Source organism: Pseudophryne corroboree, chromosome 4 (genome assembly GCF_028390025.1).
Source record: "Pseudophryne corroboree isolate aPseCor3 chromosome 4, aPseCor3.hap2, whole genome shotgun sequence".
Taxonomy (NCBI): Eukaryota; Metazoa; Chordata; class Amphibia; order Anura; family Myobatrachidae; genus Pseudophryne; species Pseudophryne corroboree.
The window spans coordinates 585,085,944-585,113,379 of record NC_086447.1 but is presented as its reverse complement, the minus strand read 5'-3'; the positions used below and the strand labels follow the sequence as shown (position 1 = coordinate 585,113,379).

Below are 27,436 nucleotides of genomic sequence, written 5' to 3'. Positions count from 1 at the left end.
ATCAGAAAACAAAGGTTTCATTATCTCACTCTCACTCAAAAAATTCCGTATTTCGGAATATTCCGTATTTCGGAATATTCCGTATTTCGGAATATTTGGATATGGGATACTCAACCTGTATATATATATAAAATATTTGTTATGTCATTATTTTTGTGTTGTTTGCTGGGTTACATATAATCCTGAATATGTTCTTGCAAAAACTTTTTCATATGTAAAGTAGAATGTCAGTGGCGTATATCTTGTAGTCCTAGGGACTTCCTCACATATAAGACTATCTACCAGTCTTATCATAATGCACTGGACACTCCCAAGCAAACATTTCCAATCACTCATATGTGCTCAAGCCACTAACCCAGTGGTTCCCAAACTGTGTGCAGCGGCACCCTGGGGTGCCTCAGGATACCTGTAGGGGTGCCCTGGGTTGGTGGTCCAGGACAAATTAAAATTATTTATGGTGAATGTAATAGGCAAAAACAGTGCTTATGGCTTCCAATCAGGAAATCTTCTAAACCCTCCCTCACCCAACCCACCAGCCATTATCCATGCACAAGATCTTGCTTCCTACTTCAAAGACAAGATTGATAAGATCTGAAATAAATGGTTTGCTCTTCCTCAGCCAATGACCTACTTGTTTTGCTACCAGAACCCTCTGGCACCATCTCTTCATTTAATCCCACAAATGAAGATGAAGTATCCACACTCTTCTCATCCTCCTACTCTACTACCTCTCTTCCTGATCCTATATCTGCACAAATCAGTAAAGCTCTGTCTCCTGTGCTCATTCCAACCTTAACTAAAGTCTGTACTCAACTTGTATCTTTCCATCACTGTTGAAGCATGCAGTGATTACTCCCAGTCTGAAAAAATACAATTATGACCATACTGTAATTCTCTCTATAACTACCGTCCCAGCTCCAATGTCCCTCCAAGCTACTCGCCTAACACACTTTCTGAACTCGCACAACTTTATGGACCTACTTCAGTCAGGTTTTTGTTCCCAACACTCCACAGAGACAGCACTGACCTAAAGTAGTGAATGATCTGGTTACTGCTAAGTCTAAAGGTAATTACTCACTTCTTCAGGACACAGCCCTTTCTTGTTTCTCATCCTGCCTATCTAATCGCTCTTTTAGTGTTCGCTCCTCTGATTCCACCTCCTCTTCACTACCTCTGTCAGTTGGAGTACCGCAAGGCTCAGTCTTAGGTCCTCTGCTTTTCTCAATCTATAAAAACATCTCTTGGCAAACTAATCAGCTCTTTCAGATTTCAGTATCGTCTGTACGTGGATGATACTCAAATCTGCCTATCCACCACTGATTTGTCACCATCGTTATTGGTTTCTTTCTGCTGTTTCATCTTGGTTTCCATCTCGGTTGTCATCTCGCCACCTCAAACTTAATATTTCCCAAATCAGAATTCATTATATTTCCACTGGCAAATAGTAACATAGAAACATAGAATTTGACGGCAGATAAGAACCACTTGGCCCATCTAGTCTGCCCTCTTTTTTTTCTATCCTTTAGGTAATCTCAACCCTTTCTGAACCTTAATTCTTTGTAAGGATATTCATATGCCTATCCCAAGCATGTTTAAATTGCTCCACAGTCTTAGGCCCTCATTCCGAGTTGTTCGCTCGCTAGCTGCTTTTTGCAGCCGTGCAAACGCTAAGCCGCCGCCCTCTGGGAGTGTATCTTAGCTTAGCGGAAGTGCGAACGAAAGGTTCGCAGCGGTGCTGCAGAAAAAGTTTGTGCAGTTTCTGAGCAGCTCGAGACTTACTCCTAGCTTGCGATCACTTCAGACTGTTTAGTTCCCGTTTTGACGTCACGAACACGCCCTGCGTTTGGCCAGCCACGCCTGCGTTTCCCAAGGCACGCCCGCGTTTATAACTGACACGCCTGCGTTTTTACACACACTCCCCGAAAACGGTCAGATTCCACCCAGAAACACCCACTTCCTGTCAATCACTCTGCGGCGAGCAGTGCGATTGAAAACGTCGCTAGACCTTGTGTGAAACTGCATCAGCTTTTGTGAAAGTACGTCGCGCGTGCGCATTGAGCCGCATACGCATGCGCAGAAGTGCCATTTTTTAGCCTGATCACTGCGCTGTGAACAACGGCAGCTAGCGATCAACTCGGAATGACACCCTTAGCCTCTACCACCTCTGATGGGAGACTATTCCACTTATCCACTACCCTTTCTGTGAAGTAATTTTTCCTTAAATTTCACCTGATCCTGCCTTCCTCCAGTTTCAGTGTATATCCTCGAGTTCTAATACTTATTTTCCTTTGAAGAATGTTTCCCTCCTGAACTTTGTTAAAACCTTTGGTATATTTGAAAGTTTCTATCATGTCCCCCCTTTCCCTTCTCTCCTCCATACTATACATGTGAAGATCTTTTAGCCTTTCCGGGTAAGTTTTGTGATGTAGGCCATGCACCATTTTAGTTGCCCTTCTTTGTACACTCTCTAATGTATTTATATCCTTCTGGAGATATGGTCTCCAGAACTGGACACAGTATTCCAGATGAGGCCGTACCAATGACCTATACAGTGGCATTATTACTTCTTTTTTCCTGCTACTGATTCCTCTCCCTATGCAACCAAGCATCTACTTGCCTTTCTCATTGCTTTGTTGCGTTGCTTTCCTGCCTTTAAGTCACTTGAAATAGAGACTCCTAAATCCCTTTCCTCCTCAGTAGTTTCCATTATAGTACCCTTGATACTATACTTAGCCTTTGGGTTTTTGAGACCCAAGTGCATGATTTTGCATTTTTTAGCATTAAACTGTAGTTGCCACGTTCTTGACCATTTTTCAAGCCTAGCTAGGTTATCAATCATTTGTTTTACCCCTCCTGGTGTGTTTACCCTGTTGCATATCTTTGTATCATCTGCAAAAAGGCATACTTTCCCTTCAATACCATTTGCAATGTCACCAACAAAGATATTAAATAGAACTGGTCCCCGAGTACAGATCCCTGGGGTACTCCACTGGTAACATTTCCCTCCATAGATTGCACTCCATTTACTACAACTGTCTGTTTCCTATCCTGCAGCCAGGTTCTTATCCATTTAACTATTTTATAATCCACCCCCACGCTTTCAAGTTTATTTAGCAGTCTGCGATGTGAGGCAGTGTCAAATGCTTTACTAAAGTCTAGATATGCTACATCTACAGCTCCCCTTTGATATATTATTTTCATTACAGAGTCAAAAATGTCAATAAGATTTGTTTGGCATGATCTCCCACCAGTAAATCCATGCTGTTTTGGATCCTGTAAATTGTTTGATTTAATATATTCCACAACTGTTTCTTTTAATAGTTTTTCCATTACTTTCCCTACTACTGATGTAAGGCTTACTGGTCTGTAGTTACTTGCTTCTTCCTTGCTTCCACTTTTGTACAGTGAAACTATATTCGCTCTTTTCCAGTCCTCTGGAATGGCACCTGTATTTAGTGACTGGTTAAATAATTCTGTTAATGGTGCCACCAGCACATCTTTTAGCTCTTTTAGTATCCTTGGGTGTATCCCATCTGGCCCCATTGATTTATCCACTTTTAGTTTTGAAAGTTCAGTTAGGACCTTCTCCTCTGTAAATGTACTTTCATCTACCTTATTTTTATGATTGTCCTTGCAACTTAACTGTGGCCCCTTCCCTTCTCCTTCTGTAGTAAATACTGAGCAAAAATAAAAAAAATTATTATCTGCTATCGCCTTGTCTCCCTCCACCAAATTCTCACTCTCTATCTTAAATCTTATTATTCCTCCATTTGATTTTCTCCTTTCATTTATATACTTAAAAAAAGTTTTGCCCCCTTTATCTACTAACTGGGCCATTTTCTCCTCAGCTTCTGCCTTTGCACGTCTGATCATTTTCTTAGCATCCTTCCATCTGTCAAGATACACCTCTTTGTCATTATTATTTTGAGTCTGTTTGTGTTTCCTAAAAGCCATCTTTTTTGCTTTCACACTAGTTAATACTTATTTTGTGAACCACACTGGCTTCCTTTTCCTGGTGCTTTTCCTAACCCTTTTGATACAAAGGTCTGTTGCCCTTAGTATTGCACTTTTCAGTTTTTACCACCTCTCCTGCACCTCTTCCAAGTTCCTCCAGTCCGCCAATGAATCACTTAAACAGCTCCCCATTTTTGCAAAGTCAGCATTTCTAAAATCCAACACCTTTGTTTTTGTGTGACAGGACTTGGATCCTGTCTTTATACTAAACCATACTGCTTGATGATCACTGGATCCCCGGTGCTCACCCACATATATGTCTGATATCCTGTCACCATTTGTAAGAATTAAATTTTAATATTGAGTCTTTGCGAGTGGGCTCCCTCACCAATTGCTTGAGAGATGCTCCCTGTAAGGAATTCAGAAATTTGCCAGTTGTAGCTTCCAATTTACATCAGGTAAATTAAAGTCTCCCATGATTATGACTTCTCCCTTTAAAGCCATTTTAGAGATGTCCAACAATAGGTTCCTGTCCAAATCCTGCACCTGGCCTGGTGGTCTATAGATCACCCCAATGCGAATAATGTCCTTCTCCCCGGTTTTTGTGGTGACCCAAAGGGCCTCAGTTTTGTCTTCAACATTTTGTATTAAAGTAGCATTTATGCTTTTTTTCACATACATTGCTACCCCTCCTCCTATTCTTCCCATTCTGTACTTCCTAAATAAATTGTATCCTGGTATAGCTATGTCCCAGTCATGATTCTCATTGCACCATGACTCTGTAATTGCCACAATATCCAGGTTATCCCTTGTCATTATCGCAATTAGCTCTGGAATTTTATCTCCTAAGCGCCTAGCATTTGCACACATAGCTTTAAGAATTTTGTTTGTGCATCTGTTATTAGTAGCCATGTCCAGACAGTACAAAATAAATGACAAGTTTAAAGTTGAAATTACCTGTTTGGTGATGTGCTCAGTGTTTTGTATTTGTTTTGTTTTTTTACTAATCCGGAATCACACTCTGTCCTTTACACCAGTACTACACCTCACTAAATGTAAAGATATAGTACACCTGACCACAAATGGCCAAGTGATCAAAGGAGGTAAACACCAGACAGCATGCAGTAATAAACTGTCTCACTGAACAACTTCCCCACACATGCAATGCCAATTACAAGCAAATCATTACATCAAAAACATACATGAGTTTGCACAAGAGAGAACTGTAGAGAGCAGATTGGGGATGTCTTTTCTTAGTTTAAAAGACAGATAATATGCATAAGATGAATTACATACTTTTGAGGCATTAAGGCAGTCCTTATGTCATAGTTTTGGTGTGCTGTTGTTTCCCTTCTGTTTATCTTTGGTTTAACGCAGGTATAACGCTAATATTATAACTCTTTTATGTCAGCACTTCTATGGAAGCACTACCAGCCGACGGCTACCAGCCTTATACTAGACTTTAAATAGGAGCTGTTGCCATGTGAATGCAATGATTGCAAACTCCTCCCAATACAATCCCCCTTTAAAGCTAAGGCCATAAATTAGCTTAGACAAACAGGCATTACATACCAATAAGGCAGCCAACTAAATCTTTACAAAGAAGAAAAAAAAACTTTTTCAATGTACCTATGTAATACAACACAGCTATGCCATACAATCCTATTTCATTTGCATTCGATGGTAGTAATGATAGTTCAATGGGGGTGATTCCGAGTTGTTCGCACGCTAGCTGCTTTTAGCAGCATTGCACACCCTAAGCCGCCGCCTACTGGGAGTGTACAGTATCTTAGCATAGCAGAAATGCGAACGAAAGCTTCGCTAATTTTCTCGTAACGATTAACCCGCAGTTTCTGAGTAGCTCCAGACTTACTCTGCCATTGCGACCAGCTCAGTCCTTTTCGTCCCTGGTTTGACGTCACAAACACACCCAGCGTTCGCCCAACCACTCCCCCGTTTCTCCAGCCACTCCTGCGTTTTCACGTAGAACACCTGCGTTTTTTCGCACACTCCCATAAAACGGCCAGTTTCCGCCCAGAAACACCCACTTCCTGTCAATCACACTACGATCAGCACAGCGATGGTAAAGCTTCGTTATGCCGTGAGTAAAATACCTAACTTTTGTGTAAAATAACTAAGCGCATGCACTCTGCGAACCTTGCGCATGCGCAGTAAGCGACTAATTGTAGTATAGCGAAAATCGGCAACGAGCGAACAACTCGGAATGACCCCCTATGTACCTATGTAATACAACACAGATATGCCATACAATCCTATTTCATTTGCATTCGATGGTAGTAATGATAGTTCAGTGTACCTATGTAATACAACACAGCTATGCCATACAATCCTATTTCATTTGCATTCGATGGTACCTGATATTTCTGTCACTGGTGATAACTCAACAATCATCCCTACCCCACAAGCTCGCTGCCTAGGTGTCATCATTAACTGTAAACTGTCCTTTGTTCCCCACATTCAGTCTGTCTATAAATCATGTTACATACATCTAAAAAACAAATTCAAAATACGACCAAACCTTGCACAAGACACTTATTGCAATAGTCTCATTAAGGTGCATACACACTAGGAGATACGCTCTATGAGCAATATCGTCTTGTGTTTTCCCTTCCCTCTCGGGCAACCGATATAGTTTGTACGCACTGAACGATATCTCTAACAATATCGATTAGTGACGTCACCCAGCCTGGACATGCAGTTTCTGACGATATTGTCAGATTTAGCTGCATGTATGGGTGACAGAATACCTCGTAAACTACCCCCTGGAGCGCGCATCGTTCGTACCATACACACTGGGCGATATTACAAACAATATATATTTACTTGTCTTACCAAAAGCAGACTCTCACTTATACAATCCATTTTGAATAAAGCTGTGAGGCTGATTTTCCCCGCCAACCGTTCATTATCTGCTGATCTGCTCTGTCAGTCCATCCATTGGTTGTCTGTATTGTACTGTATTCATGATAAAATACTTTTGTTTACGTATAAGGCTATTAACCAAATGACAGCAACATTTATCATTAACAGTTTCTTATATAGTGCAGCAAATTCCGTTGCGCTTTACAATTGGAAATAACAATGATATAACAAACTGGGTGATAACAAACAGTCATAGAGGTAGGAAGGCCCTGCTCGCAAGCTTACAATCTATAGACATAGATCTCTTTGCTTATCTCAAAATATCTCCCAACTCAAACTCTGCACAAAATCTGTGTCTCTCATCCACACATATTATACCCCTTTTACACTCGCACTCCCGGGTCACTCCCGGGTTGCTTCCCGGGATGCGTCCCAGGATGCCTTCCCGGGACTGACCCCTTTCACACTGCACTAAGACCTGGGATCGACCCGGGACAGCCCCATTTACACTGATCCCGGGATATCCCTGCAAATGCACATGTATGTCATTAGAAATGGCCTTTTCTGGCTCACATTGATGAGGTCACACTAGTCAACAAAGGGAGGGGTGGTGCCTGCTCACACCATTGCTGCAGTCATGGCCGACGGAGTACCAGTGTGTATGCCTGAGCTCATGATTCTTTCTGCTTTGCAGATGTTTCATACAGCCAGTGACAGCATGATGCAGCTTGTCACACTGTGCAGTATACTGCACATATATTTTATGAGGAGGAGGAGGGCGCAATTTATGCTGGATAGGGCTGCTAGTCGCCGCCAATATTTGCGCAGGAGGAGAGCCCTCATATCATCCAGGATGAGTACCATACTGAGCGTGAGTATGGGCCCTAACCGCTCATTTTGGTCCAGAGATCGCCGGCACGGAGAAGCCTTTATGAGGACCGTGGAAGCTTACCAGGATGAGGAGTGGATGGCTAACTTCCGTGTGTCTCGTGCAACCTTTAACTACATCCTGGAATTACTTACCCCAGCACTTGACATGCAGACCACCAGGCTTAGGAGACCCATAGAGGCACGCAGGAGATTAGCTATTGCATTGTGGTGGTATGCTACCCCAGGAGAGTACCGCTCAGTCTCATGCTTGTTCGGTGTTGCGATCTCCACCTGCTGTGTCATAGTCCACCAGGTGACTAAAGCAATTGTATCTACCTTATACAAGCGCTTCATATCTCTACCACAAGGACAGCGCTTACAGGATACCATCAAAGGATTTGTGAAGCGAGGCTATCCGCAGTGTGGAGGAGCGATTGATGGGACACACATCCCCATTATTGCCCCATGTGACAACCATGCTGACTATTTTAATAGGAAGGGCTGGCACTCCATCATATTACAGGCTGTTGTGGACCACAAATATTGGTAAGTGTTTATTTTTGGGGTGGTGGGATGAGTTGCATGTGTGAGTTTTACATTCTAACTTTTTTCAATTTTACTGTTCTTTAGTTTCCTAGATGTGTTTATTGGCTGGCCCGGCCGATCTCATGACTCCCGAGTTCTTGCCAATTCTGACCTGTACGACATCGTAGAGGAGAAGCAGGGAGGCTGGCTGTACCCCAAAGAGTGTGCAAAGATTGTGAATGGGGTGGAGATCCCTGTCCACATCATCGGGGATGCTGCATACCCTTTACGCCCCTGGATTATGAAAGGCTACACCCAACAGGTCCAGTTAACCCCAGAGCAACAAACCTATACTCACACCCTGAGTTCAGCAAGGATGGTGGTTGAGAACGCCTTTGGCAGGTTAAAAGGAAGATGGCGTTGTTTGATGAAGCGCAATGATGTGGACCTAAAGAATATGCCTAATGTAGTAGCTGCGTGCTGTATACTGCACAACATCTGTGAACTGAAAAATGAGCTATTCCTTCCTGAGTGGACTGTGCAGGACCCTGAGGTTATAAACCCACATGTGGAAGGTGCTTTGTTTGGGACTGCCTCAAACTCCGCTGCAGAACAAATACGCCACACTATTACGTCCAACCTTGCAGCACTGGTACAATAGTGTTTAAGAATCAGCACAACATGTTTGGTGAATTACATTTTTTTTATTTTGTATTCCACCTTTGATCTTTGGTTTCAATATTTATGTTTTTCCAAAAAAAACACATTGCCACAAACTTTGTATATATGCAGAAACAATGTAGAAAACACTGCAAACATGGTCTACTGTTACGCACAAATGGGAATGTTATGCATAGATTTGCAAACAAGTTTTGTTTGGCATAAAAAAAAAAAAAAAACAACACTGGTAGGCTTGTAGATACAACACCATAAACCACAGTGTCCCTGCAGTATATTATTACTGTGTAAAAAATAAATAAAAAGTGCTTTAATGTAGACACTATACAAAACAGAACATAAAAAAAAAGTTAGAAGGCACAGTTGTGCATAAACAATGACCACACTGTGGTTATTTAACAACAAATAACAACAAAACAAAGAAATTCACTGTGTTTCACGGCAAATTGCGCAATACAGTAAACTCTGGGTTTTGCGCACTAGATGGTGCAGTATTTGGGGCATAGTATGGACCAGGAGTAAATGATGAAAAACCCTGCTCAGGGGGGTATTGTGAGTTGTGGTGTTGGATTGGTGCTCTTGAGGTATTGGTCATACGCTCATAGAACGCCATGTTCATTTGGTGCAATTCCCTGTGGCGGTCATACTGCTCTCTACTCATGCGTTCCTGCATTGTCATGACTTGGGAAAGGAATGCATCATGCATTTGGCGTTCTGCCTCTAGAAACCTGTCGAGCCTTGCATCCTCCTGTGCGGACATTGTAGCGTCCATCTCTCGGAGTTGGTCGACAAGGACATTTGACATGGCTTTAGCCACTTGCTCCGCTCTGTTCAATTTCTTCCTTCTAGGCGGTACGGTGTAAACTGTGAAGAGAAGAAATACAAAATGAGCGTATATAAAAATAGCAGCGTTAGCAAACATGTGTTTGTGGCATTATAATCCACCTACACACTAGCTACTCTGCAACATTGAACTATTTATAAAAATGCAAAGCCCCCCTGGGTGGAGGCAGAAATTGCAAAGCGTGCCACCGTGCCAGCAGCGTGCTGAGCGCAGTGATCCTGCAATGGGCTCATTTGCGCTCGCCACGCTGCCGCCACACTGGCCACTCATACTACACACATAACCGGATGATTAACAATTGTGGATTTGTGCTATGAGTAAACATGTACTTACTGTTTTTCTGTAAAGTTGGGGTGACGGTGACGGCACTTTGTACAGTCCCACTGTCACTGGTCTGAGCTTCCACGACGTCTTCAATGGTTGCAGTTATGCTGTCGTCCAGTGGCGGATCCAGGGGGGGGGCACCCAGGCACGTGCCCCCCCTGTCATTTTTTTTTTTTTAACGAGGAGAAGCTTGTTAAGCTGCTTACACTGTCCGAGTGACAGTGAGAACCTGGCTGCTGCTGCTGCTGCCGCTGGTGGCTGCCTGTAGGGGGAGCTGCAGCGGAAGCGCAGCTCCTCTCAGGCAGTTCAAGGGGCCATGAGACAGAGCTACGTGAGGCAGTGGCTGCTGTCTTCGGCTCCCACTGTAGTGTAAGGTGAGGAGGGGGTTCTGTTTACTGTTAATGAGTGTGTGTATTGCTATGTAAATGTATAGTGTGTGTGTGTGTAACTATGTATATATGCTGTATGCATGTGTACTGTGTGTGCATATATGCTGTGTGTGTGTGTGTAGGTATGTACAGTATGCTGTGTGCATGTATAGAGTGTGTGTATGCTGTGTGCATATATACTGTGTATATGTATGTGCAGCGTGTGTATGTATAGTATGCTGTGTGCACGTATACTATGTATGTGCATGCATACTATGTATGTATGTTTGCATGTATACCGTGTTAGTATGTATGTATGTATACTGTGTGCATGTATACTGTGTGTGTGTGTGTGTGTGTGTGTGTGTGTATGATGTGTGCATGTAAACTGTGTACGCATGTATGCTGTGTACAGTATGTGTGTGTATGTCTATGTACAGATGTTCTGTGTGTGTGTGTGTATATATATATATATATATATACTTAACACAATCAGCAGCGGCGGCACTCACGGGTCTTACTCACAGTCAATAAAGTGCAAAAAGTGCTTTTATTTCATCACTTTGTGTCCAACGTTTCGGGGCCACAACGCCCCTTTTTCGAGGTGATATATCACCTCGATAAAGGGGCGTTGTGGCCCCGAAACGTCGGACACAAAGTGATGAAATAAAAGCACTTTTTGCACTTTATTGACTGTGAGTAAGACCCGTGAGTGCCGCCGCTGCTGGATGTGTTAAGTATTGGATTGTTCCGGATGGCACCAGGGCAATAATCCATGATAGGAGAGAGTGCCGATTCAATTTTGTTTGTTTATATATATATATTATATATATATATATATATATATATATATATACATACACACGCACACACACAGCTTGTGCAGTGTGCTGGCTGCTCAATTACAAACACACACGTACGGAAACCCCCCCCCCCATGAAAATCCTGCGTTTGCCACTGATACCATACAGTAACAGGGTGCGTAGTCAGCTGCGTTAGCGTGCATTGCCTCCGTGTCCCTTACAGCAGCACCAGTCCCGGCTCCCGGCAACGTCGCACATCTGCTGTAATTAGGATGCGACACTGCCACAGCCTGACAGGGGAGCCGGGAGAAGAAAGCAGGCTTTGCTGCTGTGAGGTGGGTGAACGTCAGGGGACAGGTAGATGCTGAAAACAGGACAGGGGACAGAGGGCATAGGCGTAGGAACAGGGGGGGGGGCAGCTTGACACCCCCCCCCCCCCCCCCCCCCACAAACATGATGCGTCGCCCCTTTCTGTACTAGCCGGCTGTCTGTGGTGCCCCCCCTGTCATTTTGTTCTGGATCCGCCCCTGCTGTCGTCGTTTCTGGATGTGTTTATGGACGGCTGGGAGGATCAGGGCTGGATTAACAATGGGGCAGATGGAGCTGCAGCTCCAGGCCCGTCCATACAAACAGGCCCACAGGATCCCCCTGCAGTGTTGTGCAGCCAGTGGTGACAGGAGGAGTATTTTCCTCCTGTCACCACCATCAGCAACAGCCCACTCATCTCCTGGCCCCTCCCCTCCCTATCCCTCACCACCTCCTCACCCAGGCTCTCACCGCCTACGATCAGCAGAGGTTCCATACCCACTGGGCAGTCTGAAGCTCCACCCCCTGTTCGCCCAAAACTCTGCCCATTTGTCTGAAGCTCTGACCCTCAGTCAGATGAAGCCCATTCACTGCCCCCACCATTCCTCAGCATCTGATTTTAGTTGGCAGGAAGGCAGTAAATGTACAAGTCAGAGCTGCTGTGAGTGGATCACTGAAGTCTGAGCTGCCCAGCATAGGAGGAAATGCAGCTGGCGCTAGATGTTTGGAGGAAACAGCAGGCATGCCCAAAGAACCTTCCCACAGGTCAGTTTAAAGTGTGGCCCATGCCCTGTATTTGTATGTATCAGTTTCAAGACAGGTCATCAGTGCGCCTTGGGCAGCCACCCCATCAGCGACACTAAATCTGTGCCCCATGGGGATGGTGGGCAAGTGCTTCTTTACCGCATATCTAGGGTGCACGGGTTGCGGCGGAAGGTGAGTATGGCTGGCTCCACACTACCCTTATTAAAAGGGTATGTAGTTATGTGACCGGCGGTCAGAGACCAACAGTCACATTACTGATGGCTACATCCCGCACCCTCTAAAACCCGACAGTTGGCATGTTGACTAGAAGGGACTTTTCCCACTCGTGGGTGTCCATGGCACCCATAGAGTGAGAATAGAACCTGTGGCGGGTGCAGCGAGTCCGCAAGGGACTTGTTGCACTCGCCCCCCACCCACATACCGCTGCAGGGATCCCCCGGTCGGTATGCTGACCGCCGGGAACCCCAGCGGTGGTAAAGCATACCCAACCCATTAAAAGCACTGGTGTATATATACAGTGTGTGTATATTGAGAGATATATACAGTTAATATGTGTGTATTATTTTGGGCCCCATTTAATGACAAAAATTAACAGCTGCATTTTTGTTTTTTTATCACTGTGATATAGACGAAATGCAGCTAGTATTCAGCAATAGTTAACTGTCCTTTGAGGTCCGGTGCAGTCTCTCCCGTCAGTGGTGTCCTCCGTTCTGCTGGCAGCTTAATGCTGCTGGTGATGGGCTTCTGTGTCATGTGCATGCACGACCTTCAATCTGCACATATACATGAGAGTTTCACCCGGCGGGTACCCGACAATGCCCGGAAGGCTTAGCTGAAGCAAGCAAGGCAGCGCTGGGTCCCCATTGCTGACATCTATAGTTAGCGAGACCGGTACAGGGGCAAACAGCGGTAAACTTAGTCTACCGCTGTTTGCTGAATACTGAAAGAATGACATAACACCTTTAGCGAGTGCTAAAGGAGTTATGCATCGTTGATAAATGGGGCCTCTAATATGTGTATGTATATGTGTGTGTGTATATATATATATATATATATATATATATATATATACAGACCAAAACTAGACCCTTCAGAGTTTTTCAACACTGCTTGCATAAGCTTCCATGGGGCGGGTGGCACTCAGAGACTTGGACATCAGATAAGTGAACAGGCCCCGCAGGGCAACTTTTATTGTGACGTTTCAGGGATTCTCCCCTTCCTCAGACAAGGATAACAGATCAGAATGAGACTGTAGGAAGACTGAGACTAATTAGTTGTCTGAGGAAGGGGAGAATCCCCAAAACGTCACAATAAAAGGTTGCCCTGCGGGGCCTGTTCACTTATCTGATGTCCAAGTCTATGAGTGCCGCCCGCCCCATTGAAGCATATATATATATATATATGTGTATGTAACCTCATCTGCGCTATGATGTCACACCCCACTGAGACAATGTCAGCACACAGAGGCAGAGCTGAGATTGAGGTAAATAATCTGATTTTTAGTTTTTTTATTATCAATTATAATGTGTGGAGTCTGGAGGGTATATTTACAGTATGTATTTATATGTTTGTTGCATTTCTCATATGTTTGTGTATATATGTATGCTGGGGCGTAGTGGATGGTTGGGGTATGAGGACAGTGTTGCTGGGACTGCCGTGATGAATGAAGGGTGATGATGATCAATAATCATCACTCCTCTGCTGTGCCGTGGACCGAGGTTGATCCTGCCTTGGCTCCACTTAACTATAGCACTGCCGATTCAATTGTTTTTCTCACTGGCAGCCACTAGACGGCGCCCACAAGAACAATTCAAATGTTGCTCCATTCAGGCACGATCGGCTGTCGGTGCTGACATTCAAATCTACCTATCCTCCCCTGATTTGTCACCATCTGTATTGGGCCGTGTCACTAAATGCCTTTCTGCCATTTCATCTTGGATGACATCTCACCACCTCAAACTTAATATTTCCAAAACAGAATTAATTATATTTCCACCGGCCAATAGTAGTTTCCAACCTGATATCTCTATCACTGTTGAGAACTCAGCAATCATCCCTACCCCACAAGCTCGCTGCCTAGGTGTCATTCTTGACTCTGAACTGACCTTTGTTCCCCACATTCAATCTGTCTCAAGATCATGTTACATACATCTAAGAAACATAACCAAAATACAACCATATCTTACACAAGACACAGCAAAAACTCTAATCCATGCTCTCATTATCTCCCGCACTGATTATTGTAATAGTTCCCTGACCGATCTTCCCAAACATAGGCTCTCACCACTACAATCCATTTTGAATGCAGCTGTGAGGCTAATCTTCCTCACTAGACGTTCATCGTCTGCAGATCCGCTCCGTCAGTCCCTCCATTGGTTACCGGTATTCTACCGTATTAAATATAAAATACTTTTACTGACATACAAGGCTATTAACCAAACTGCACCAACATACATCTCTTCACTCATCTCAAAATATCTCCCTACCCGACCTCTCCACTCTGCACAAGATCTGCGTCTCTCATCCACACGCATTACTTGTTCACACTCAAAATTACAGGACTTTATACGGGCTTCACCCACTCTGTGGAATGCCCTCCCACGCACAATAAGACTCGCCTCTAGTCTTCAAACCTTTAAACGTTCCCTGAAAACTCACCTCTTTAGACAAGCCTATCAAATTCCAGACCCACCCACATAACCTTCAGTGCTTCCCTATCTAATTACATCCTCTCTGTACAGTATACATAACATCACATATTTTGTCTTTCTTTACTGTCACACCCTCCTGACACTTGGCCAACATTGCGGGGTAGCATCATACAACCCATTAAGAACCTAGCAATCTGGTGGACCATTATGCGATAGCATCTATCCTTGTGTATCTATGCCTATTTCCCTGTTTTATATGTGACGTCTTCGTATTGTATGGAGGTCACTGGGATGCTTGGTGTATAATGTGATGGGCACTACGATGCACTCTGCTTTATCAGGGGCCACTGATACTCTATCTATAAGATGAATATCGCTGTAATGCGCTCTGTATTATATGGCATTCACTGCAATGCTCTTTGTATTATATGGCTACAACTGCAATGCTCTCTGTATTATATGGCATCACTGCAATAATCTCTGCACCCCCTAGATAGACTACTCCCCCACATCACTAGTCATACCACCATAGCGCTTGTCACGCCCCCTGCAGCAGCACACAATAGGCCCTTCCTGATTTTCAGCTCCAGGCCCATGTGGACCTTAATCTGGCACTGGGGAGGATGTGTCGCTGTCCTCAGGTGTGTCGTCAATTAACAACGGGGATGACGGACAGACGTCACTGCTTGTCTGTGTCTCTTCTGGAGTGCCTTCTGTAGCAGTGTACTGTGAACTGGAAGACAGACTCACCGGACTGCATATAGCTGTGTTTCCAAAGATATTGGCACAGATGTCATAGTACTGCCAGTCGATACGGCCAACACCGCTCTTTTTCCTGTTGTTGTCATGCACCTTCAGAAACTGCTTTTTAAGAGTTTTCATTTTGTTTAACACTTGCTGCTGTGTGCGGATGATTCCCCTGGCTTCCAGCATCTTGGAGATGTTTTTATAAATGACTGCATCTTTAACTGTGCCTGTGATCTGCCTCATTATTTCCTCCTCTCCCCTAATGCTCAGCAACTCTCTAACCTCCTGGTCTGTCCAGGTCGCCATGCTGCCTTCCTCACACGCATCAAGGACGCTCCCCAGGGCTCTGAAAGATGACATCATCTTTTCTGAGCCCATGAAAGCTCCAATCGGAGGCCTTTTAACAGTCCCGGGTAGTGAATCCCGGGATGGGCCCTTTCACACTACCCAGCTTCCCGGGACGGTCCCGGGTTCAACCCTGCTTTAGACCTGGGATGAAATCCCGGGATGCTCGACCCGGGAAATTGTCCCTGTACCCTTTCACACTGAATGAAATCCCGGGATGATGCGCGTTCACGTGCAATATCCCGGGTTTTTCATGCGAGTGTAAAAGGGGTATAACTTGCTCCCATTCACGACTTCCTATGGGCTCTACCCACTCTGTGGAATGCGCTCCCACGCACAATAAGACTCTCCTCTAGTTTCCAAACCTTCAGTCGTTCCCTGAAAACTCACCTCTTCAGGCAAGTTATTCTAATTCTGGGACCGCAATACTTTCATAAACATTCATCTGTTTATGACATCTGTACAGTCCACACATATCCTCACATATTTTCTTTTTCGTCAAATTGACATCCTCCTGACCCCAGGCTAACATTGCTGTGTGACTATATCATACAGCCCACCAAGAAACTTTGCAGTCTGGCTGGACAATTATGCAATAGATAGCACCTGTCTGTCTGTCTGTCTGCTGTTACCTAGTTTTGTTATATCACAGTTGTTTCCACTTGTAAAGTGCATTGGGATATGCTGCTCTTTATACAAAACTGTTAATAAATAATATATAATTAGACTAGCCACAATTAGACTTGACTGATACAAGTCCTGTTGAATCTAAACATCACTTAAATAGAAATTTTCCAGCAGTATATCTAATGGAAACAGTCACATTTTCTACTTTGTCCACAAAATGTTGTTGTCAATTGAACATAGATCCAGTGTGTGAGCACCAAGTAATTGTCTTTTGGGTTTCTTTTTTGTTGGAGGAAGGGGCGGGATTGTGGACTTCTTTCTACACTGAAACAAACAAACTTTTAACTGGACAAGATCAATAATACTGGGGGAGTTGCAGTATATGCAAAAATCTGGTTGAACTGAAGTTGCTTAAAATATTTTGTCTATACTTTTATTTATTGTGAAAGAAATAGACTATGGGGTCTATTTACTAAGCCTTGGATGGAGATAAAGTTGCTGGAGGTAAAGTACCAGCTAGTCGGCTCCTAACTGCTATGCCACAGGTTGTGTTTGAAAAATGACAGGAGCCGATTGGCTGGTACTTTGGGGCTGATTCAGACCTGATCGGTGCTGTGTGTTTTCGCACAGCAGTGATCAGGTCTGAACTGCGCATGCGCCGTCGTATGCCAGACATCCGACAGCTGTCGTAGCTCAGCAATCGCTTCTGCCTGATTGACAGGCAGAGGTGGTCGCTGGGCGGGAGGGGGGTAGGTCCACGGCGTTTGGCTGCCGTTTAGGGGGGCGCGGTGCAGGCAACACAGGCGTGCCCGGGCCGTTGGGGGAGGCGGGCCACGGCAGCTGCGTGACATCACACACAGCCGCTGCAACCCGGGCATCGACGAGTAGCTCCCTGCCAGCGCGCAGGAGCTGCGCTGGCTGGGAGCTGCGCTAGCTGGGAGCTACTACTGAAGTACAAAAGCATCGCCGCTGTGCGATGCTTTTGTACTTGTCAACGGGGCAGGGACTGACATGCGGGGTGAACTAGCCCTGTGCTGGGCGTCCCCCTGCATGTCAGGGAAGTTGATCGTAGATGCTACGATCAGGTCGAAATCACCCCCTTTCTCTCCATCCAAGGCTTAGTAAATAGACCCCTATATATAGTATTGCATGAAATTGTAAGTGCTACACAGCAATAAAAAATAATATACAAGCTAGGGGCCTAATTCAGACCCGATCGCAGCAGCAAAATCTTTCTCTAATGGGCAAAACCATGTGCACTGCAGGTGGGGCAGATATAACATTTGCAGAGAGAGTTAAGGTGCATACACACGTTGAGATATTCTCTTTGCCCGATTTTGGCTATGCAATTTCCCTTGAACTTCCCCAGAGTCCAGAAGCACCGATATTGTCTATACACACGGTGTGATTTTGACTAGTGCATACTTTGAACTAGATAGCCAAGATTGACTTGCCTGCACAGTCTATTTTCTCTTTCGATACCGATCCAGCGGGGCCACGCATCAGTATCGCAAGCTGTGTACACACGGTGGGATTTGCACTAACTTTCCTTGTGGTTTTGGCTATATAGTCAAAATTGTGAGGTTACATCGCACCATGGGGGTCATTCCGAGTCGTTCGCTCGGTAATTTTCATCGCATCGCAGCGTTTTTCTGCTTAGTACGCATGCGCAATGTTCGCACTGCGACTGCGCCAAGTTTTTTTGCTATGAAGATAGTTTTTTTACTCACGGCTTTTTCTTCGCTCCGACGATCGTAATGTGATTGACAGGAAATGGGTTTTACTGGGCGGAAACACGGCGTTTTATGGGCGTGTGGATAAAAACGCTACCGTTTCCGGAAAAAACGCGGGAGTGGCTGGAGAAACGGGGGAGTGTCTGGGCGAACGCTGGGTGTGTTTGTGACGTCAAACCAGGAACGACAAGCACTGAACTGATCGCAGATGCCGAGTAAGTCTGAAGCTACTCTGAAACTGCTAAGTAGTTTGTAATCGCAATATTGCGAATACATCGTTCGCAATTTTAAGATGCTAAGATTCACTCCCAGTAGGCGGAGGCTTAGCGTGAGCAACTCTGCTAAAATCGCCTTGCGAGCGATCAACTCGGAATGAGGGCCCATGTGTATGCACCTTTAGATTTGGGTGGGTTATATTGTCTCTCTGCAAGGTACACACTGGCTGCATATTTGTACACTGCAATTTAGATTTCAGTTAGAACACACCCCACCCAAATGTAACTCTTTCTGCACATGTTATATCTGCCCCCTCTGCGGTGCACGTGGTTTTGGCCATTACAAAAAAAATGTTGCTGCTGCGATCAGGTCTGAATTAGGCTTTATGGGGGTAATTCAGAGTTGATCGCAGCAGGAAATTTTTTAGCAGTTGGGCAAAACCATGTGCAGTGCAGGGGGTGGCAGATATAACATTTGCAGAGAGAGTTAGATTTGGGTGGGTTATTTTGTTTCTGTGCAGGGTAAATACTGGCTGCTTTATTTTTACACTGCAATTTAGATTGCAGATTGAACTCACCACCACCAAATCTATCTCTCTCTGCACGTTATATCTGCCTCCCCTGCAGTGCACATGGTTTTGCCCAACTGCTAACAAAGTTCCTGCTGCGATCAACTCAGAATTACCCCCTTAATGTGAAATGTTCTTTTTAAAATAGGCTCTTAAATTTGTAGTTATTTTAAATATCTGGCAAAAACTTACATTCTGTAAATTCCCCAGACGAATTCCATTGGAAGAAATACCTGAAGAGGAACAGGAATGTGCCAGATGGCTTCACAAACTGTACCAGGAAAAAGTAAGTATAGTACAGATGACTCCCCATTGTCTACAAACTCATTTAAAAAAAATAGCCCAACTTCTACTGCATGCCCATTGGAAATTTATGTGATGGTTAGAAACACTTATTTATTTATTTATTATTTATTACCAGTTATTTATATAGCGCACACATATTCCGCAGTGCTTACAGAGAATATTTGGCCATTCACATCAGTCCCTGCCCCAGTGGAGCTTACAATCTATATTCCCTATCACATGTACACACAGACACATTCACATTAGAGTTAATTTTTGTTGGGAGCCAATTAACCTACCAGTATATTTTTGGATTGTGGGAGGAAACCGGAGTACCCAGAGGAAACCCACGCAAGTACGGAGAGAATATACAAACTCCACACAGTTAGGGCCATGGTGGGAATCAAACCCATGACCTCAGTGATGTGCGGCAGTAATGCTAACCATTACACCATCTGTACTTCCCAAACTTATAAACCCTCAAGGGTTAGAAGCACACTCTGGCCTACTCCTGTAACAAAATTACTCTGTACACATTATAAAATGATCGTAATCTCATCGAATTATAATCATTGCAACTAGCAAACTCAGAATAAAAACTTTCCTACTTTATTCTTATTATTCTTGCTTTCAGAATGTTATCTATAGTTACCCACATGCCACAAGAAGTCATCTATTGTTTGGTACTTCTGAGAACAGTGAAGATCAATTTAAATTGAAGAAGAAAATATATGTAGATGAGTACAGTTGCCTCACATAAATATGAATCACAGGCAGTTGTAATAATGATTTGTTTTAAATTAATTGTAAGCTAGAATTAATTATGAATTTGGAATGTAAAAGAAATTAGAATTTAAACTAGCAAAGTATTTAATATAAAATGTTAAGATGAAAATGTTATTTAAAGAAAGAAGTGGTTCCAAAGTGATAGGAGATTGGACTTTTGCACAGTGAACGTCTTTCCATTTCTCACATTGGTGCACTACTAGTGTGTACCTAATTTGTGCTGTGAGTGGACCATAAGGGTGAATAGTTGCAAAACCAATGGGTTTACATACTGCACATTTTGTGCACATTATTTAGGATCCGGTCGGCATACCGGCAATTGAGATGCCGACAGATGGAAGACCGACGTGGGGATGCTGACATGGATCACAATCCCGGCGTCGGATTCCTGACTGCCAGCATTCCAATCGTAAGTATGGCGGGGAGGAGAGATTAGGTTTAGACTGCGGTAGGAGGGTTAGGGTTTGGCTGGACGGGGGGGGGGGGGGGCAGGGAGATTAAGTTTAGGCACTAGGAAGGGGGGTTAGGGTTAGGCTGCGGGGAGGGTTAGGCACCAGCACGGAGGGTTAGGGTTAGGCTGTGCGGGTAAGGAGGTTAGGGTCAGGCTACGGAACAGGAGGGTTAGGGGGGTAAGTGGGGAGCGTCGGAATGACGCTGTCTGTATTATGACTGCTGGCATCCTAAGTGCCAGGATCCCTACACCATCCCCATCATTTTTATTTGTTTGTCTTGCGCTACAATTATAACCTACTATAATTCTGTTTTTTTTCCTGTTAAAGGTAAAAGCAAAAAATTACTTTCAAGCATGAAACATGAAAAGAGGAAGAAAGAAACATTTACATGACAATGCCCTTTTAATGTATGTTCATGCTCCATTGTTTGAATGTAAAGATGTTAATTTTGATTTTCTTAGGATGCTATTCAGGAAGAGTACTATAAAACAGGAGTCTATCCTGACACTGCTATTGTGCCTCCCCGTAGACCATGGACTCTCTTGAACTGGCTGTTTTGGGCCTCTCTGCTATCTTATCCTCTATGCAAAATGCTTGCTAACATGATCAGCAGCGGATCATACCTCACACTGGCCCTGTTTTCACTGCTCATGGTAGTAGGTAAGTGTAAACATGTTTTGTAGTCCTATGTATGTGTAAAGCTAATATTGAAGCAAGAATTCTTGTCAGCATTGCAAAGTGCTGATATCATATAAAGTGCTGTACAAGATCCAGACATTACCTCTCATAATCATCTTGTAAATATGTATGAACTGCTGTTTTTGAAAGCATGCAATCTTTAGGAAGAGTAGAAAAGGTACAGTAGACCAGTAGGCAGATTTATAGAAGATAGGTAAGGCTGGATGGGCCTTGCGCATAGAGGGGGTCATTCCGAGTTGATCGCTCGCTAGCAGTTTTTAGCAGCCGTGCAAACGGTTGGATTGCAGAGCGCCTGCAAAAAAAATTTGTGTAGTTTCAGAGTAGCTCAAAACCTTCTCAGCGCTAGCGATCACTTCAGACTATTCAGTTTCTGATTTGACGTCACACATCCATCCAGCGTTCGCCCAGCCACATCTGCGTTTTCCCTGGCACACCTGCGTTTTTCCGAACACTCCCTGAAAACGGTCAGTTGCCACCCAGAAACGCCCACTTCATGTCAATCACTTTGCAGCAACCAGTGCGACTGAAATGCATTACTAGACCCTGTGCAAAACTGCATTGTTCGTTGTGCCCGTACGTCGCGTGTGCGCATTGCGCCGCATATGCATGCGCAGAACTGCCGTTTTTTAGCTTGATCGCTGCGCTGCAAACAAATGCAGCTACTGTGGACAAAACAAAAATTGGATAAACTTATGCGCCCAACATTTGATAGGAAATAAACAGATACTTATTCATAAGAGAGTTCTCAAGTCGCAATATCAAAACTGACGGTTCTTCTACGTCTTTCCTTTAAGTTGGAAGATCCAAGTCTTTTCCTCCAAACGTGAAAACCGTAGAAGGCAATGGAGGGGGGATAAAAAAACAAAGAAAAATCCAATGTGTAATACAGTCTCTTTTACTGATCAGAGATATAAAACAGTTCTGAAGGGATAGGGTCCTTTGAAGTGAATTCCCACTCTGTGTGCGATCTGTATTAGAGGACCACCCAAATCAACGTGATGGTATATGTTATGCTCACTTTGTGGCTTACATAAAGCAAGTGTTCTCATGCACATAAAGGTATCTTTTTCTTTATATATTACTTCTCCCAGTTAATTCCCATATGGTGCTCAAATGGTCAGTTAGAAGGTCCGCTTACACGTTGCTTACTTGTAATGAGTAGATGTAATCATATAAAGGTATCTTTTAGTTATATTTCTCCAGAAGGAATGGTATTTTCATAGACTTCCCTCCAATGGATATTCAATATAACATGCAAAATAAATATGCAAATATCATGTGTAGACAATTCTTATCTCTATATTACTGCGTAAGGGTGGGATGTTGTTTCACCTCTCCCACTTGATGAATATATATTTTCTTTAAGGATCACCACACAAGTGTTTGAAATGGATTAAGGCTCACTCGTGAATGGAGACAATGGTAACCAGTGTTAAAGATAATCAAGAGAAGCGATTGCTAGTAGGCTTACACTTCAGCTTACTTGTGACAATTCGATACAATCATGTAGCGTTTTCTTTTCCTCTCTGCTCGGAAACAGCCAAACTCCAAATAAAATTTCACCGTGGACAATTATTCAACGATGACTGAAATTCACTATGGCAGTAAATTAGCAAGGCCTTGCTAATTTACTGCCATAGTGAATTTCAGTGTAAGCCTACTAGCAATCGCTTCTCTTGATTATCTTTAACACTGGTTACCATTGTCTCCATTCACGAGAGAGCCTTAATCCATTTCAAACACTTGTGTGGTGATCCTTAAAGAAAATATATATTCATCAAGTGGGAGAGGTGAAACAACATCCCACCCTTACGCAGTAATATAGAGATAAGAATTGTCTACACATGATATTTGCATATTTATTTTGCATGTAATATTGAATATCCATTGGAGGGAAGTCTATGAAAATACCATTCCTTCTGGAGAAATATAACTAAAAGATACCTTTATATGATTACATCTACTCGTTACAAGTAAGCAACGTGTAAGCGGACCTTCTAACTGACCATTTGAGCACCATATGGGAATTAACTGGGAGAAGTAATATATAAAGAAAAAGATACCTTTATGTGCATGAGAACACTTGCTTTATGTAAGCCACAAAGTGAGCATAACATATACCATCACGTTGATTTGGGTGGTCCTCTAATACAGATCGCACACAGAGTGGGAATTCACTTCAAAGGACCCTATCCCTTCAGAACTGTTTTATATCTCTGATCAGTAAAAGAGACTGTATTACACATTGGATTTTTCTTTGTTTTTTTATCCCCCCTCCATTGCCTTCTACGGTTTTCACGTTTGGAGGAAAAGACTTGGATCTTCCAACTTAAAGGAAAGACGTAGAAGAACCGTCAGTTTTGATATTGCGACTTGAGAACTCTCTTATGAATAAGTATCTGTTTATTTCCTATCAAATGTTGGGCGCATAAGTTTATCCAATTTTTGTTTTGTCCATATTGCCTTTCCAGTTTTGATAACACTGGTAGATATCCTATTGCTGCCTACATTATCCAGCGCAGGGGTCCACTCAACTGTCTTTTGCCAAATGCAGCTACTGTAGCAATGAACTCAGAATGACCACCAGAGTCCTTTTGTATTGTCTGCCATGCTGCTAGCATATATGAGAATATCAGGCCTCACTGGATTGAGTACAAGGATGATTGGTTATGCAGCGCTCAGATTTGTATCTATGTGACTTGCTTTATGGTCAGTGCTTTATAGATATATACATAATAGGTACTGTATTTGTGTGACAGGAATTTATTTAGGTGCAATGAAACATCAAAAGTTTACACAGTAACACAGAGTTATATGGTGTGGTAAGCAACGAAAAAAGAAAAGTAAAAAGAAAAAACGGCAAAAGAAAAAAATAATTTGGTCAAACCTGACATTGTAACTTTTCTTGCTTAGCACACCATTTACCTGTGTAAACTTTTGATGTTTTATTGCACCCAAATAAATTCCTGACACGCACATACCTATTGCGTGCGTGTGTGTATATATATATATATGCTGGATAACCAATCATCCTTGTACTCATATTTATAAAAGAGATGATGCTGCTCACTTTGCAAATGGAAGCTGCTACAATATGAGCTGTGCTTTTACTGTCCAGTCATGACCAAGACATAACGAGAGAAAAAAAATAACAACAGTGCTCGAGATTAAAGAAGTTCAATTATAGAAAAGGAAGCCACTTACAATCAGAAGATGAAAGAAGCACTTCTTGATCAGAGTACCGTTGTCCGAAGCTGCTAATCTCTGATGAGCAGGATGCTCTGCTCGTGTTCTGCCAAATACCAGGAACAGGAAGCTCACATTGAATTTTTAAGTAGGTTACACAACCATGTCCCACAATAAACAAGCTTCATCAATGGCGTTATGGGTACTTCAATTCAATAGCCCTGTCTATGTGACGTAGAAGTGCCTGTAATTGCCATTTAGCATCAGCGCAGCATGAAGACAGGAGTGCCATTTACTGCCCATAGTGGCTATGATTTCTCTCTAGTTCTTTCTAGTACAGTGCTCTAGACTTCTACAAAATGAGGTTATATTGTATTGCATTGTTTTACTTGATACGTATATAAGCTTTTTACTTAAAATCTAGTCTATTTAATCTATTTCTGATGATTCAGATAACCTAAGTGTTCAGTGGCTTGACACATACTGTAGGATTGAATCTCTCTGTGTATGTTCTGCAGTATAATATTAACATGATTATTCCTTTTCACAGCTTCTGTTGGAGTGCGTCGGATGATTGGAGTCACTGAAATAGACAGGGGCTCCACTTATGGGAACAATGATAACAAAAGAAAGCAATCTTAACAGTATTGGATGCTTCTTAGACTACACAAAGGGAAACCTGTTGAACATTGACCCAGGACCATTTGGAATGGGAGGTCCCTGCATATCCTTGCAGATCATTCTAGCACTCACAAAGATGAAATCCATATCATTCTACATGTGAAACAGGACAGGGAAACCCCACTAGTGTGTTTTATTTTTAAACTGTGACAGCTCTGTCCTGTGGATCTGCAGTGAAAACACTGGAAGGAAGAAATTACGTTTGTGGCCTAGCTTATATAATAAAATGTTACTAAACCGTGTGTGCTTTCTCAGTATTGTGTTTCATTTACTACAGGTATAAAATCTATTAAAGTGAATGCCTGTGGCTTAGGGGTTTATTTTTCATATAGAGCGTTCTCAAAATTGCCAATTTTCTGTGATTTGTGCCAGCATTTTCCCCAGAAAAAAAACATTTGAATTATATATTTAAATGTATCATTATATTAGCTGTTAATATATATTCTGCAACCCAACACGTCAGGTTTTCTCCTTAAATAAAAGGCAAAAATATATAATTCTTGATAAATAGAAAACTGTGATTTGTGCCAGCATTTTCCCCAGAAAAAAAACATTTGAATTATATATTTAAATGTGTCATTATATATAGCTGTTAATATATATTCTGCAACCCAACACGTCAGGTTTTCTCCTTAAATAAAAGGCAAAAATATATAATTTTTGATAAATAGAAAACTGTGATTTGTGCCAGCATTTTCCCCAGAAAAAAAAAACATTTGAATTATATATTTAAATGTGTCATTATATATAGCTGTTAATATATATTCTGCAACCCAACACGTCAGGTTTTCTCCTTAAATAAAAGGCAAAAATATATAATTCTTGATAAATGGAAAATTGCTAAATTAATACCCACATTTTTTTGAATTAACAAGTTTTTGTGTGATTTAGAAAACATTGCATAAATTACCAAATACACCTGAAACAAATGACATGTCTCTTTTCCCCAACTGGCCCTACATTACACTTCTCAGTATTGCTACATACACTCACTGTGTGAATGGCATTACCAAGAATCAGCAATTATTTATTTTTCTAAGGTTGTTGGGTGTTTGGTTTCCAGGATATAGATTCCAAACCTAAACACACACACACACACACACACACACACACACACACACACACACGTGTGTGTGTATATATAAGTGCATAATAATACAAGATCAATATGACAAGGCGCTGCCTGGCTTTTGAGATACACAGTAGGACCTAATTCAGACTGGACCGCTTCAGCGGCAGCGATCGCAGTCTGAAGCCCTTTGGGGAGTGACAACGGCGTTAGAACACCGTTGGTGGGGCGCGGTTCGAACAGCGCAGGCATTTCCGGACCGTTGTGGGGGAGGGCCGCAGTGACTGCATGACATCACATGCAGCCGCTGCAACCAGGGACATGGCAGTTAGCTGTCTGCCATTGCAGCTATGCTGCGCAGTCAGGGAGCTACTTGGCGGGTGCAAAAGCATCGCTGTCATGCAATGTTTTTGCACTCGTGCGGGAGGGGGGGCAGGGCCTGACATGCGGGGAGGACTAGCCCTGTGCTGGTCGTCCCCCCGCATGTCTGAATAACTGATCGTAGATGTGCTAAATTTAGCACATCTACGATCATATCTGAATCACCCCCATAGATAGATTGGTAGAGGTTCGCAGCAGGATTTAACCCCTGAAAACAGGCAATCATTTTGTCTGCATTACAGGTGTCTCTTACACTGATTATTCCAGACAGTAGGCGTGACATATATTATTTATACATTATACATAGTGCTCATTTTCTTTTTTTTTGCAAGTAGGCGGGATGTAATGCGGTGCAATTTTTATACCCATTCCAACTTGCACCTTCTCGCAAATTAAGAAGTTGCGAGTTGACAGCGCAACTCGCAAATGTAATGCAGTGCGAGTTTTTAGTAAAAAAAACTCTACCTGCTTGCGAGGTCTGGCGAAAAAACAGACCTGAAACCTAGTGGTTCAATTTGCACCTTGTGAGATCTGTGCATGCTTCTGTGTGTAAAAATAAAGAAAGTGTTAAAAATAAAAAAAAACATGCAGGTCACCCCCGCAAGCATAACAAAAAAATGTGTATTTTAACAACCAGCTTCGGGGTCTTGGACCAGTCCTGGTTACAAACATATGGGGGGGGGGGGGGCG

At 43.1% G+C, this 27,436-nt stretch overlaps 1 protein-coding gene across 2 annotated transcripts in view; it reads left to right on the top strand.

Annotated features, from left to right (window-relative positions):
• AGPAT4 (1-acylglycerol-3-phosphate O-acyltransferase 4) overlaps positions 1-25,538 on the top strand; it is a 287,709-nt gene extending 262,171 nt beyond the window's left edge. Inside the window, exons 7-9 of one of the 2 annotated variants that reach the window (XM_063919737.1) lie at positions 19,418-19,493; positions 21,192-21,390; positions 25,166-25,538. In XM_063919737.1, coding sequence (XP_063775807.1) covers positions 19,418-19,493; positions 21,192-21,390; positions 25,166-25,257 — 367 coding nt within the window. In that variant the 3' untranslated portion in view covers positions 25,258-25,538. Of the gene's footprint in view, positions 1-19,417; positions 19,494-20,126; positions 20,731-21,191; positions 21,391-25,165 lie in introns of those variants that run through there. The other variant, XM_063919738.1, reaches the window with a different exon arrangement.
• Positions 25,539-27,436: the final 1,898 nt, after the last annotated feature.